Raw genomic sequence first — 15,506 nt, forward strand, 5'->3', positions numbered from 1 at the left:
GAGAAATCTGCTCGTGTGTATGCTAGTCCGACAGACAAAAACCGACGCTAGGGCAGCTACTGGCTATGAACTTCCTTATTCTAGTCCGGTCGTACGTCATCATGTACGTGGTGTGATTGTGTGTGGCCAAGTCCGTTCATTCGGAAAGTCTGTTGGAACTCCGCCGAAAGTCTGTTGGAAAGACCGTCGGACCTAGTTCGTCGAAAAGTCCGCTCGTGTGTATGAGGCATAAGGGACCTGCAGCCTCCGAGAAGGGGTCAGGTGGGGAAACATGCTCCTGAGACTCTGAGATAAGTAAAAAGGATATCCAGCCTGTTGCCGAGTCCGGCAGTTGACTGTAGCTCTCACAGGAAAAAAACAGGAGAAAAAAATGCCATGTAAAAGGAAAAAAATGCCAGGACCAGAGATCCCGGCAGGGAACTAGGTTCTTACTCCTAACTAGGCAGAAAAGAACTGGAGGCCTATAGCAGAGAGGGGAATGTATACCACCTAAGACTGCCCTTAGGCTTAGCCAAGTCTTTTTTTCTGCCTAGTGTCCTACTCCTGTAGGAGGCGATATAACCCTATGGTTCTGAATATGGAGTGCTGTGTCCATCAATGAACGAAAGAGAAAATAGATTTTGGGGTTATGTACACTTGCACGTGCAGTATGTAAGGTGTAGGCTGTTCTTATAAATTGTGTTCTGCACACTGTTCTAATAAACCTTCCTTATTAATAAAAAATATATTGCTACATTTCTCTGGTTAAAGTTAGACTTTAACACAATATGGCTTCCCCAGGGCAGATGTATTTATCACATGGTTATATGCAATGTGATTTTAAAGGAAAAAAAAAAACAAGGTTGTTGTTGAATCTGGTATACTGGTAAGATTCCCTCTCCCTCGTACTTTGTCTCTACAGCCAAGATTATTTGCGTGGAAAAGGGGAGGACACTGGAGCGGGAATAAGACACTACTTTTGATATTATACAATACAGGAATGATAAATAATATGGCCCCCTTTTTGGATGCCTGGCAAGAGTAACCATGGGCCTTGAATGGTTTTGCTACCAAGAAGATAGCCTAAAATATACAAATATAACTTACCTGTAAAAATCTTCAAAATTGAGCTCAATTTTCCCTTTCTTCCCAAAAAAATGCACAAGCAGTGTGGTATGTATCATTGAACTGGAGAGTTCATCCATGCCCTTTAGATAGAATATCAGAAGTTACTCCATGTCATAAGACATCAACAGTGGACATTTGTAGGAGCATGTATATAAAGGACGATCATGCTAATTTATTGCAAATATGTTACATTAATTTTATTGGTTAAGTAATTCATAGAGCTGGAAATCTACTCTTATGAGCAGTGTGATAAAATAAGCAGTACCTTCTTTTCAAGCTCCCAAGATCTTCAATTTTATTTTAATAAAGTTTAATAGCATTAATAATGCTCATGGGAAATTAATATTACACAAAAAAGTAATTTTACCAGATTTTATCATTCTGGGTTATCAGGGACAAGAGTCTCTAACCTATAGGGTCTTTACAGCTCTCTCACCACTGTATGAACAGGCCTATATGTATGACAAATCTGAAAGTATAGCAGGTCATGATCAGCGCATGCCACTTTCTTTGATGGCCCTAAAATTCCCGTTTATCAGCAATGTTGCAATTGAAAACGAAACTTCAGTAATTTTTTCAACGTTCCATCTATTAAATCTTTCTGCCCTTGTTGTTTTAACTTTGGGTAGTAAAACATTTTTTTTCTGCCAGGAAACACCTTATACAGCCCACTTTCATTTTGTCTAATCATTAGCCTAGGCTTATGACATCATGCACAGCTCTCTCTCTCACTCTCATGAGAGTTGGCCAGGAAGGAAGGGGGGTGAGTCGTAAGATGGCCAATGAGAGCTGCAGGGCTGCACAGATGGAGGTGTGCCTCTGTGTGTCTGTGTAAATCCAGAAAGTAAACAGGCAGCAGCTTCAGCTGCCCACAGTCAAAATGGATGCAGCCAAACTAAGTGGAGGGAGATTCCTGCAGCATATTTGGCAAGTACAGAATCACAGTATATATAAAATAATATGAAAAGTGGTTGGAGGGAACTTCAGAATGGCAAAGATGTTTTTATTACTATGTGAGCAGAATGCAGTTTCTCTTTAAGTGCAGAACCTTTGGAGCTTGGAAAAGCTACAAAATGATGCATACAATCACTCAATTTCCAAAAGGGTACATTACCAAGATGCATGAAATCACACAGCCACACACTACTTATATAAACACCCATTGGTATAGACGTTTCTCTTCTGTAGTGTTGAAGAATTTTACAAGAAACAAAACAGAGAACAGAAGAAAGAAAGTATTTGACAAACAACATAAGGAAAAACAGAAGACTATAGCATGCTAAAAATGGATATAACTCAAGAGTGGAAATAACACTGATGATTTGTGATAATGAAAATGTAATCCAATAGAACACAACACGTGTTTCTTGGACCAGAGAGGTTTTGAAATACCTCTGCAATGTCCGAAAATAGGGCTTGGCTTGTATTACGTCTCAGTGTATCCCAATAGCTCCTGGAGACATTTTCTTCTCCATCTGTTTTATGTACCTGTAGAGGTTTTAAGAAATGTAAATGGAATTGCATTTTTATACAGCACTAGTTTCAGGTTAGTGAAAAAGATATAAAAGAGCTTATTAAATTGAGAAATGTGAAATCTTGCAGAGAAAGTGTCTACAACATTATTCCTTAGTGTGCCGTCTATAGTTGTGTTCTTCATGTACACTAGTGGCATGATTTTAGCCTAAGGGTCCACTCATCTCATTCCAGAACTGAGGGGTAACGGGGCATATGTGACCATACGGTTTAACTTCTCACTCCTTCGGGGTCCTATTTTATGTATTTCCAGGTTTCATACATACCGTATGTTGTTCTGCTTTCTCCTTTAGTGATCATGCCTAAAACATCTAACGGGAATTTCTAAGCTTGCCTAGAAGAAAATCCCTTTTTGAAGTAGAGAAAGGGGCTTTAACTTCTTAAACTGGATGATTTAGGTCGTGGAGGTAAATGGTTTTGCCTATTATATTTATTGCTGTCTACACACTTAATACACATACAACTTTCCAATATATCACATCCATAGCCACTTAGATGTGCCTCAGTCACATAAGTTTTTCCTTTCGCATATCTCCTATTTTGTATTCCTAACCGGAATAGTTAACTAATGTTCTCATGGCAAAGGGATTAAGTCAATAACATCACCAACATGTATACTTTAATTTAAAGCTACAGAATAATATTTCTGGGGCTTCTGGGTAGAAAAGGTGGTCCATAATGTTCCTTACCTTACTAAGGGCAGGAATGCAGTTCTGTAGTCTTTAGGAATCAATAGGGTTGATTTACTAAAGCCAAATAGATACTTCTCTTTGCAAGGGAAATTACACTTTGCAAGAGAATTCGTCCCGGAGCTTAGTGAATGAGAAGAAGCTCTTCTGACTTCCATTATCTAATAATGTAGAAGCAAAATGCTGTTTATTCTCCTTGCATGTGATTGGATATTTTTTGAAAAGTGAAACTGCACCACATTTACTAAGCCCCAGGCAAATTCGCTTGCAAAATGCAACTTTCCTTGTAAGGTGAACAGCCTATTTGCTTTCAGTAAATCAACCCCTATGTCCCCCCTAAGGGAACCAAGATGTATAACATTTCCTTCATGGCAAATCATTCTTTAGTTAAATCCTCCACTTTTATAGCACTTGTTACATTAAAACACTGTTCAATCTCACAATAGTGGATGTAAACCCTCACATATACTCAGTGAAGCGAACAGCCTCAGATGATACACAAGGATGAAACAACTACATTCATTTTACATCTATATCTGCTGTCTTAATCTTTATATATTCTTTAGCAAGTGCACGTCATGTTACAGATTTTCTCTTCCTGTTCAGCACTGAAAGTGGATTATTGTCATACAGCCAAGACAGCTGATTGGAGGAAAGGCACACCCCCCCACTCCACATTGGCAAAGGAAGGAAGTAATGTGCTGAGCTTTGCTCTGAATCGAGCAGCACTCTGCTAATCTATTAATAGCAACCTCCTAAAACACAGTGTCAGAGAACTTGTCAGAAGTTATCAGGCTGATAGCAGAGCAATGGGACAGAAGAAATACAGGGGACTTGGAGAGAGATAAGAAAACACTACAGATATATGTGCTCATCTTAAATTCCATGAATTGGGTTTACATCCACTTTAATTATTTATATCTATAGATACAGATAGAGATATACTGTATATCTATAGATATATATCAAATATTTAAGATCTGATTATTGCATAATGATGTAGTAATTTAACACTAATGTTACCAGTAGCGTGTTGTATGTAAGGTCTTGTTGTATTGCACTGTGCTTGGTATACATTCCTATTCCTTCTTAGTATGTGACTAGCACCACTCATTAGAGCTAAGAGAATCAGTCATAATTCACTGATGAAAGAATCCAAATATTTAAGCCAGGTACACACAGGCTGAATGTTGGAAGACAACGGAGGGGTACAAAAAAATGGCCGGCATTCAGCCCATGTGTATGTCGGTCTGTCTGACAGAAGCCAACCATTGGGCCAGCTTCTGTTGGATGTGCATGCATCCCACCAATCCCATGGGTTGAATGGTAAAAACTAATAGTGTGTGCCTGGCTTTTAGTCTTAAAGAGGAATTGAAGCCCAACATGCACACAACATCTGGGAATTCCTGGAGCTGTGACATCACTTATAGACCCATAGCCATTGCCGGTGCTCCGTCCTCTCCCTTGCAACTGTCACTCACTGATACTGGAGCTGCAGGATCATGTGACCAGATCAGTTCAGACAGAGCCCTAGGAGGCACTCTGCACATGCTCAGTTTTGTGTGTATTGCTAGAGACTTTTTTTTTTCTTTGGGGAGAGTGCATGTGATCAGCACAGGCCCAATCAGCGCTGTCCAGACAGAGGGTCAGGAGCCATGCAGCCTCATAGGACAGCCAGAGGGGAATGAAAACTCCTCCTACAATCTGCAGCCAGACAATAATGGAAGTCAAAAGACTGCTATATGCTAATGAGAAAAGGTATTTAGCAGTTTATATTTACGAAAATTAATGCATTTCCACGTTCTCTATACTGTGCAAGACCAGATATAATCAATGCAGGACAGTAAGCAAGTAACAGTAGTACAGATCTTTTTTACACAGGGTAGGCAGGAGAAGGAGGGAGGAAACATTTGTAAGAATAATTAGTGTTAGGCTTGAATTCCACTTTAAATCAGAATGGCGGTGCAGGCTTACTCATGAAAGATTCCTTTATTTGGCTTTACTTACTCTAAGTCTGCCTTTTCAACTTACATTAAGGCAAAAGGTCTTCTGACATTTGCTCCCCTATAAACTAATGGGCCCTCAGTTAATATGGAAGTAGAGATTAGATTTTAGGTGACCCCCAACATAACCTGAGTACATGAAACTAAATATAATATACTAAAATCTTTCACAAGTTAGGGTGGCCATACACTAGTACATTTTCTTTACCAATATTTTTATTAAAGTTTTGCATAATACAATGGCAAATATGTTTTTTATCACACAATTTAAAAAACGGGTTGTTAACATCAAGTACACAGGAGAGTAAAAAAACAAAGTAAGTAGATTTTCAAACAAATGTCTGTATATACATTCATGTGAAAATTCTCATCAGTACATTCAATGACATCACGAATGTTGCTTAACCACTTGGCGCCTACAATACATCATATGACGTCATGGGCTTTGTGGCGGTATATCTGAATGATGCCTGAGGCCACAGACATCATTCAGATATCTGCGTTTTCAGCCGGCGATTCCCTGCACCATAAGAATGATCATAGTGGCTGTTCCGACGCTTGATCGTTCTTATGGACGGCGGAAGGGGACGCCCCCCTCCCGCCGCCCTCCGGTGCTTCTACCGACTCACCGCTTCCTTTGGTGAGTCGGTCACAGGATCCGCCGGCCCCCGGATAATACCATAGAGATTTCCGGTGGACCAGATTGTCCCCGGAGTCTCTATGATCGTTCGGAGGCCCGGTGCGATGTTATGACGTCACGCACCGGCCTCTGCATTCAAATTAACGGCGCCGTTTTGGCTGGGAAGCCAGGATCTTTTTTTATTTTTTTTTATTTTAGGCTTCCTAGCCTAGAGGTGAGATATGGGGTCTTATTGACCCCATATCTCACTGTAAATAGGTCCGATCGTGCCATATTCCTATTACAAACGATGTTTACATTCCTTGTAATAGGAATAAAAGTAATCAATTAATTTTTTAAAGTGTCAAACTAAGAAAATAAAAATAAAATGAACAATAATAATAAATTTTTTTTTAAAGCGCCTCTGTCCCGGTGAGCTCGTACGCAGATGCGAACGCATACGTAAGTCCCGCCCACATATGAAAACGGTGTTCAAACCACACATGTGAGGTATCGCCGCGAACGATAGAGCGAGAGCAATAATTCTAGCCCTAGACCTTCTCTGTAACCCAAAACATGTAACCAGTAAAAAAAATTTAAGCGTCGCCTATGGGGATTTTTAAATACCAACGTTTGGCGCCATTCCACGCGTGCGTACAATTTTGAAGCGTGACATGTTGGGTATCTATTTACTCGGCGTATCTTCCTCTTTCACATTATGCTAAAAAATTGGGCTAACTTTACTGTTTTTTTTTTTAAAGTTGCTCAAATACCGTGCGAGATAAAAAGTTGCAACAACCGCCATTGTATTCTCTAGGGTCTTTTCTAAAAAAATATATAATGTTTGGGGGTTCTATGTAATTTTAGGAGAGAAATGCCAGAATTGGCCTGGATGCGAAGTGGTTAAAAAAAACTTCCAAAAATGTTTGCTTTTAACATTCAATTAAAAGCAAAGTTAATGGACTTTCCCAAATGAAAATCATATTCACTGAAACAAATTTGTTCGAGAAAATCGAACGGCGTTCCTAAAATAAATATTTTTAATCCAAATTCTACTAGTGTATGGCCATGCCAGCTAAACACTGCACAGCTTTCTTTATTTTAACATTCAGCAGCTTGTATAAACTCACCTGTACTAGTTAACTTTAAATTGTAATCCCTGTTTCCAGTGTTCTGAGAAATTTAATACAGTGGAACACAGAAGTAAAATATTATTTTGTAAATAATATTCATTACCTACTTCGTGCCATTATTTATGTGCAAGTTTTAGAATAGACCCATGTATATATGGGAATGGCAAGCTAAGTTGAAAAAAATGTACTAATATGCCTGCTCAAAATTCCAAAAACGGTGGAGCTAGAATAAATCTCAAAAGAACAAATGTGCTGAATCAAAGAGCAGCCAAAAGCACATTTGGTTTCAGAATGTTGTTAGCTGATATGGAGTTCAGCATCATACAGCACCATTTAAAGTGGTTGTAAACCCTTACAAACCACTTTGACCTACAGGTAAGCCTAGATTAAGGCTTACCTGTAGGTCCAAGAAATATCTCCTAAACCTACACGGTTTAGGAGATATTTGCAGAAAGACAGGCACCGCTGTCTACGGCGCATGCGCCGTAGACAGCGGAGCGCAGGTGCACTGAGCGCGCCGCAGTTAACGGCGATATGCCGCGAGTGGCGGCTCCCGTGCACATGTGCGGGAGTGACGTCATTACGGCTCAGTCGAATGACAGCGCCGGAGCAGCGAGACCCACCAAGAAGATGGAGGCTCCGTACACAAGGGGACAGCGGTGACTTCGCTGGCTCCTGTGTCAGGTAAGTGACACATAATGGACTACTATGCGATGCATAGTAGTCCATTATGCTTTACCTTTGCAGGGAATCAAAGAGGAAGTAAACCCATCAGGATTTACTTCCTCTTTAAAGTGATTTTTACCTACAGGTAAGTCTATAATAAGGCTCACCTGTAGGTAAAATTAAGATCTCCTAAACCTGCACCATTTAGGAGATTATTGGATGCAGCCGGTGACATCACTGGCACGTGCGCTCTGATGGTCCGGCATACCTTACTAGAACTTCATTCCGGAACCGAGGGCTCCTGCATGCATGAGTGACGTCATTGTGGTTCCGACCAATCACATAGCTTGAACCCGCAAGAAGGACAGGGGGAACATCTCAGCCCTCTCAGCGGTGACTTTACAGAGCTGGAGGGCTTTGTTCCAAGGTGAGTATTTCATAATGTGATGCATAATAGCACATTATGCCCTTGCCTTGCAGATTTTTATTTTATGTTTTGAAAATCTGCGGTTTACAACCGCTTTAACCACTTGCCGACCAGCGCACGACGATGTACGTCAACAGAATGGCACGGGCAGGCAAATGGGCGTACATGTACGTCCCTTTAAATTTGCCGCCCTGCCATCGGAAGCGCGCCGGCGGCGGCGCGCTCCCGCGCTGGTCGGGACCCCTCGTGAGTCCGGTCGCGGGACCCGCGGACTCGATCGCCGCGGGCATCCCCGCGATCGTCTCACGGAGCGGCCGAATGGAGAAGTGCCGTTGTAAACAACATTTCTCCATTCTGCCTAGCAACTAGTGACGCTGATCTCTGCTCCATGTGATTGGAGCAGAGATCAGTGTTCACTAAATGAAAGCCCAACCCCCCCACAGTTAGTAACACATCCCTAGGAACACTTAACCCCTACACTGCCACCCACTGGTTAACCCCTTCACTGCCAGTGTCATTTACACAGGAATCACTGCATTTATATAGCAGTGATTACTGTATAAATGACAATGGTCCCAAAAATGTGTCAAAAATGTCCGATGGGTCCCCCACAATGTCGCAGTCACAATAAAAATTGCTGATCGCCGCCATTACTAGTAAAAAAAAAATAATAAAAATGTTTTTTTATATATTTTTGGGGGATATTTATTATAACAAAAAGTAAAAAATAATGCGTTTTTTTCAAAAATGTCGCTCTATTTTTGTTTATAGCGCAAAAAATAAAAACCGCAGAGGTGATCAAATACCACCAAAAGAAAGCTCTATTTGTGGGAAAAAAAGGACGTCAATTTTGTTTGGGAGCCACGTTGCACGACCGCGCAATTGTCAGTTAAAGCGACGCAGTGCCGAATCGCAAAAAGTGGTCTGGTCTTTGACCAGCAAATTGGTCCGGTCTGAAAGTGGTTAATTACGCTGTACACATTTGAAGGGTTTCCTTGTAATAATTAAAGCAGTAATAAACCCCAAAGCAAGCTTTTATTATATTGCAGCTTTCCAATTCTTAAATGTAATGGCTGCACTTGTTTTCTCTTTTAGGCTTTCTATGCTTTATTTTCATCTGGTGATCCAGCCAGCACGTCTGTTGTTTTTTTAAAAGAAAAAGCTCTTCAGTGGAATTTATTAGTTTACAGGGATGAGGGAAGCCATTTACCATTTAGAGGAGTGCTTACAATGATCAGTTTTATGCATTATTGTAAAACCTTTGTCCCCAAAAAAAACTGTTTGCTGAAACTGCCTAAAGCGGAGTTCCACCCACTTTTGAGAGGTAGTCTTCAATGAAAGACCACCTCTCCACCCCTCATTTTTGGCTAGTTAATTTTTTTTTCTTCTAACTTACCTTTTTATGAAGTATAGCCTGTACTTCTAATCCATCTTGTCTGCGGCGCAGGAGGTCATATCTTTTTTGTGTGTGTCTCAGAAGACAGCCGGCCATTCACAAAGCACCGCGTGACTCGCACATGAGCAGTAGGAAACAGGCAGTGAAACTGCCCATTTCCCTTAATTAGAATGGCGGCACCTGCACCTGATCTGATGGACAGATCAGTCTCGGGGGGCCGACATTGCGGGCTCCCTGGACAGGTAAGTGTCTTTATTAAAAGTCAGCAGCTACAGTGTTTGGACCTACTGACTTAAAAAAAAAAGAAAAAAAATTGTGGGTGGAACACCATTTTAAAAAGTGGGGTTTGTTAGTGTATCTAAATCTACTAGTACATCTAACAACCCCACGAGACTGAAAATGCTGCTGTCCAAAGGTGCCCCCTGTGCTCATTCATCCAGAGTTGAGGGGGGGAAATGAATACGGGAGGTGTGTTACTGGCCAGATCTCCTGGAGAAAACAGAGGGAAAAAGCATAAAAAAGGGGAAACTAATGCAACCATATAATGATTGGTAAGCCGCAATTAAATTTTTGGTTTTGGATTTAATTCCTCTTTAGTGATACGATCACGGACTTTTCTCTATGGTTTAATCATGTGTGACTCCTGGTTCATATACTGTAGAAGGCAGGATTTGAATACAATTTTAAAGCTTAAATAACCTGATATATGATATAAAGCCATGCTCAATCTTTCAAAGCCATGGCTTTTGTAAGACAATATACATGTTGACTAAGGGGCATTCTAGAGTTAATGTGTACTTGTTTAATTCTTTACTATACTCCAAATTATTATTCTGACTGTAGAAAATAAGTGCAGTCAGACCTTAGGCCTCTATCGATAGATCTGAATGTAAAAAAAATGTAATGATGGACACGGAGTCCTATGAAATAGTCTTTTGTTAGATCAGATATTTCCACAGGTATCTCAAACATGAGATCCTCTATGAAGACGCATGAAAAGTCGCTATTGTATTGCATTCCCTCCCATGGAAGAGAAGAGGAAAAGCATGCGTGTTATTTAAGAAAAGATTAGTAGAGCCTGGGAATGAAGGAATGTGGAAGTATGTTAAATGTGCTGGTTTGACTGTAATTATTGTGTTAGTTGTGTTAGTAGTAGTAAATGTTAGCATAGGTAGTAAAAAAAACACTCCAAAACACAAATAATAAAATAATCATAAATACACTGATTAACAATGTGATATATATATGTTGTAGTGTATGGGTTTCTGTTCACAAGTATACGGATAGCTACCAAGCCTGAAAATGACTGCTACAACCCTATTCCAAAGAAACAGACTATTGTACCTGGGTACACAAACCTTACAGAATATAAGGAACTGAGAAATGAAAGTACTCTTTTTTGGTTGCAAAGGCAGAAGTATTTTATCTTAATGCATTCTATGCATTAAGATAAAACGCCTTCTTTGTGTAACAGCCCCTCTAATGCCGCGTACACACGAGTGGACTGTATGGCATACTTAGTCCGTCATACAATCCGACGGACAGTCCGTCATACTTTCGACTGAACGGACTTGACCACATACGGATGCACAAACAGTCCGTCGAAAGCTTGCGCGATGACGTGTACAGCACGTACGACGGGACTAGAAATAGGAAGTCCAATACACAGCAAAGCACCCTTCCGCCGTGTAAATCCTTTCTGAGCATGCGCCATTCTTAGTCCGTCGAACTAGCATACTGACGAGCGGATTGTCCGCTGAACCCAAAGTATGACGGACAGAATTTCGAAAAATCCGAAATACTTAGTACGCCAGACTGCACGCTGAAAAAGTCCGCTGAAGCCCACACACGAGCGGACTGTCCGCTGAAATATGTTTCGACGGACTAAGTACGCCATACAGTCCGCCCGTGTGTACGCGGCATAATACTTACCTGAGCCCATCTCGATCCAGCGATGTTGCACCAGAGACTCTCCCTCCTCATTGGCTGAGACAGTAGCAAAGCACCATTGGCTCCCGCTATTGTCAATCAATGTCAGTGAGCCGAAAAAGGGAGAGAGAGGGGGCGGGTCTAGGACACACAGCGCAGAGGCTCGGTTTAGGTGCTGCTTGCTGTGGGGACACTCAACAGGAGGGAGGGGCCAGGAGTGGCGAAGAGGAACCCAAGAAGAGGAAGCTTTGGGCTGCTCTGTGCAAAAGCACTGCACAGAGCAGCTAAATATAACATGTCTGTTATTTTTAATTTAAAAAAAGGAGATTTTACAACCAGTTTTAGATAGAATGGAGAGGGATCAGGACACCTGTCAGCTTTTATTGCTGTCTGTGTCCCCTTTAAGGAGATTCATTCTCTTTATTTGTCCTGTTTACTGTTATCATCAAAAGTAAAATAAAAAAATCCCAAGGATTTTGGGCTGTGCTCTGAAAAGTATTAGAGGGGAAATCTTCCAATGGGGACATTCGTTCTGGTGATCTGCGGGTCCCAAGGGATTCCCCTAATTTTCAGGTATTTCGTCTACTTCCTGTTTGGCTATGGGACAGGAAGTGAAGGGAAATATCTGCAATGGGGCAAAAGATTGGTTTATAACCCTCCCTTGCTATATCCAAAATGGAAAAAAAAGTTTTGCTTATAGTTCTACTTTAACTAGATTATTACAAAAATCTACCATGTAATTTTATTGACCATTGACATGTACAGTATGTAGGTGTCATATGCTATAGCCTGCCTTGTGAAGGTCAATGACTGTAAAGTTTGGGATAATGGTTTGTTGAAAGACGAGTCACATGGCTCATTTGATGATTCCGCATGGGACTGTGTGATCATCTTTCAACTAACCTTTACAGTAAAAACAATTGTAATATATTCTTTTAGTATTTATCTAAAATGTAAATATCCCTTTTTGGGTGGACTTTAAAGAGGAAGTAACCTCTCCCACTCTGATGCTTCATTTAATTTAGTCCATTATAATAAGTAATTATTAAACTATAGCCACTGTAATCCAGCCCAAATCACATATTACTTACTGTTTAAAGAAACTTTAAAAAATTTGTTTCCAGGGGTTAGGCAGCGGCATCTTAATTATTGTTTTCTGAGTCCACAATGGAGTGTATTTCCGCCCTTACATTGAGCACTTCCTGTACTGTTAGCCAAGCCTCCTTCTCAATCCAGTGTTTATATGGCAACCCTGCTTCCCTGTTCATAGCTGACTTGTTTTATTTCATAGTATTTACTTGTGCCGATGTCTAATGTTTCCCTTTGTCAGTCTTATCAGCTTCAGCTGATAAAACTGCAGTAATGACCAGGTTTACACTGCATGTGATGTCACATGGTCACACGGTGTGTAGGAGGAAGCTCTGAATGATTCTGCAGCCTTCTGGGATATCAGTGGTGTGCCGTAGGAAGTCCTGATAACAGACAGACAAGCACAGAGAGTGTGCCGTAAATCAGGGGAGATCTGGGCATGCTCAGTGACGTCATTCTAAAGAACAAAAAGGATTACAACAATACTAAGCAAGTAAGGATATATCTACAAGCAGTGTTCATTAGGGTTTTTAATGCTGATTTACATGGGACAACGTTGTGGGGGAGAGTTTACAACCACTTTAAAGTAATATTAAAAGGCAGATTTATTTATCTTTTTTTACCTGCCCTGCGCAGTGGTTTTGCACAGAGCGCCCGATCCTCCTCTTATTGGGCCCCGCTGGCGTTCCTGGCCCCTCCTTCCTGCTGAGTGCCATGGGGGTACCCAAACAGGTGCTGCTCTGTGTGTCCATTCACACACGGAACGTGTCTCAGCCTCACACCCGCTCTCTCCATGTTAGCTCACTGGCTGTGATTGACAGTAGCGGGTGATGATGGCTACCACTGCTGTCTCAGCCAATGAGGAGGAAGAGACCCAGGAGAGCCACTGCCCTCATGTGTACATCGCTGGAACGAGATGGGGCTCAAGTAAGTATGGGGGGGGCATTGCACACAGAAAGTTTTTTTACCTTTACGCATAGAATGCATGAAGGTTAAAAAACAAAACAAAAAAACTTGAACCTTTACAACCACTTTAAGAGGTCCCGGTATGTAGCAATGCAGTAGCTAACAATATTATTAGCAAAATCATAAGAGTATGATTGCCAACTATGTTCTTTAATTACCTAACCTAAAAACAAAAAAAACACTATTTAAAATTTGTAATGTGCAAGTTTGAATGTGAAAGGACTATTACAATGAGACAAAGACCTTTAGATTTTGACATATTGGTATACTATTTCATTGCTGAAGAGCACAGCTAAAGTCATGACTTGGACAAAGTCTACGACATCAATAAGGAGTAGCACAAAGTGAGCTGTATGGAACAAAAGGCATTCACATTCCCACTTTGGCTTTCTGACAACGACATGATCCTATGGCACTGAACACCACTTTGTAGCTACTTACAAGCACTGGGAAAGCTGAAGTGTGCAATGAAACTATGATCACAAAGAGACTCATTGAATGGATAATATAAAGGATTCCTTATTGAAGAATCAGGTACATGTTTATTTTTCTTTATTTGTAGCTAAACTAATGCGACTTTTACTGTAACCAGTCTCCTACTTCCGAAAATATCAATAATAGCCCGCACATGCCAATGTGCCTCTTTTTCAGTATGAGTATACCTGCTTTGCAGACTACAGTGAACTCAACAGGGACCCTTAGAAATACAGTGAACTGGTAAATTAGAAAGAACCCCACATGGAAAAGTTCATACACAGTCTGTGTCCCCTTGGTTACAAATTGATGCATATCGTAATTTGCCACTTAAGGACCAAGCCTCTTTCTGAGATTTGTTGTTTACAAGTTAAAAAATTTATTTTTTTTGCTAGAAAATTACTTAAAACCCCCAAACATTATACCTTTTTTTTCTAACACCCTAGAGAATAAAATGGCGGTTGTTGCAATACTTTTTGTCACACCATATTTAGGCAGCGGTCTTACAAGGGCACTTTTTTTGGAAAAAAATATACTTTTTTGAATGAAAAAATAAGACAACAGTAAAGTTAGCCCAATTTTTTTTTATATTGTGAAAGATAATGTTATACTGAGTAAATTAATACCCAACACGTCACGCTTCAAAATTGCACCCGCTTGTGGAATGGCAACAAACTTTTACCCTTAAAAATCTCCATATGCGACATTTAAAAAATCCTACAGGTTGCATGTTTTGAATTACAGAGGAGGTCTAGGGCTAGAATTATTGCTCTCGCTCTACCGATCGTGGCGATACCTCACATACACCATTTTCATATGCGGGCGCTAATCACGTTTGCGTTCACTTCTGCGTGTGAGCTCGGCGGGACGGGGCGCGCTTAAAAAAATGTTTTTCTTATTTAGTTTACCTTTTATTTTTACACTGTTCTGTTAAAAAATAAAAATAAAATTGTGTCACTTTTATTCCTATTACACGGAATGTAAACATCCCTTGTAATAGAAAAAGGCATGACAGGACCTCTTAAATATGAGATCTGGGGTCAAAGACCTCAGATCTCATATTTACACTAAAATGCAATAAAAGAAATAGCCCTTTAAGAGCTATGGGCGGAAATGACTCAGCCTCTCTCATAAAGCAGATCTAAACCCAAATATTAAAATCTCATATCAGCTTCAACCCATTCCTGCCGAGCGTACGCAGATGTGCATACTCAGCTTTCGGGTTTTATACCGGGATGATACCCACAGCTGTAGGCATCATCCCTGTACTGTTGTTTAGAGTCAGCAATTGGCTTTCCAGGTATAACAACCGATGTGGCTAAAAGCCGCTCCCCCTCCTCCCGCCGCTCTTCCCGGGCCTCCCGTTCCAAGGCGATCGAATATCCGCTGATTCTAGCGGCTAGTGACAGGCTTCGTTCCAGTCTCCTGGATGTAAACACGGAAGCGCCGTCCCAACGTCACTTCCGTTTTACTCG

At 40.8% G+C, this 15,506-nt stretch overlaps 1 protein-coding gene across 6 annotated transcripts in view; it reads right to left on the bottom strand.

The window, feature by feature from the left end:
* The window catches only part of MICU3 (mitochondrial calcium uptake 3), a 278,268-nt gene that overhangs the window by 50,647 nt on the left and 212,115 nt on the right, over positions 1-15,506 (bottom strand). For 4 of the 6 annotated variants that reach the window (XM_077477416.1, XM_077477411.1, XM_077477412.1 and 1 more), the window contains 2 exons: positions 2,500-2,595; positions 1,087-1,187 (listed from right to left, as the gene is read on the bottom strand). In XM_077477416.1, the coding sequence (XP_077333542.1) occupies positions 1,087-1,187; positions 2,500-2,595 (197 nt within the window). The remainder of the gene's footprint in view (positions 1-1,086; positions 1,188-2,499; positions 2,596-15,506) is intronic. The other 2 variants (XM_077477414.1, XM_077477415.1) reach the window with 1 other exon arrangement.

This window comes from Lithobates pipiens, unplaced genomic scaffold (assembly GCF_037356315.1).
Source record: "Lithobates pipiens isolate NorthernLeopardFrog02 unplaced genomic scaffold, aLitPip1_a1.2 Scaffold_13, whole genome shotgun sequence".
NCBI lineage: Eukaryota > Metazoa > Chordata > Amphibia > Anura > Ranidae > Lithobates > Lithobates pipiens.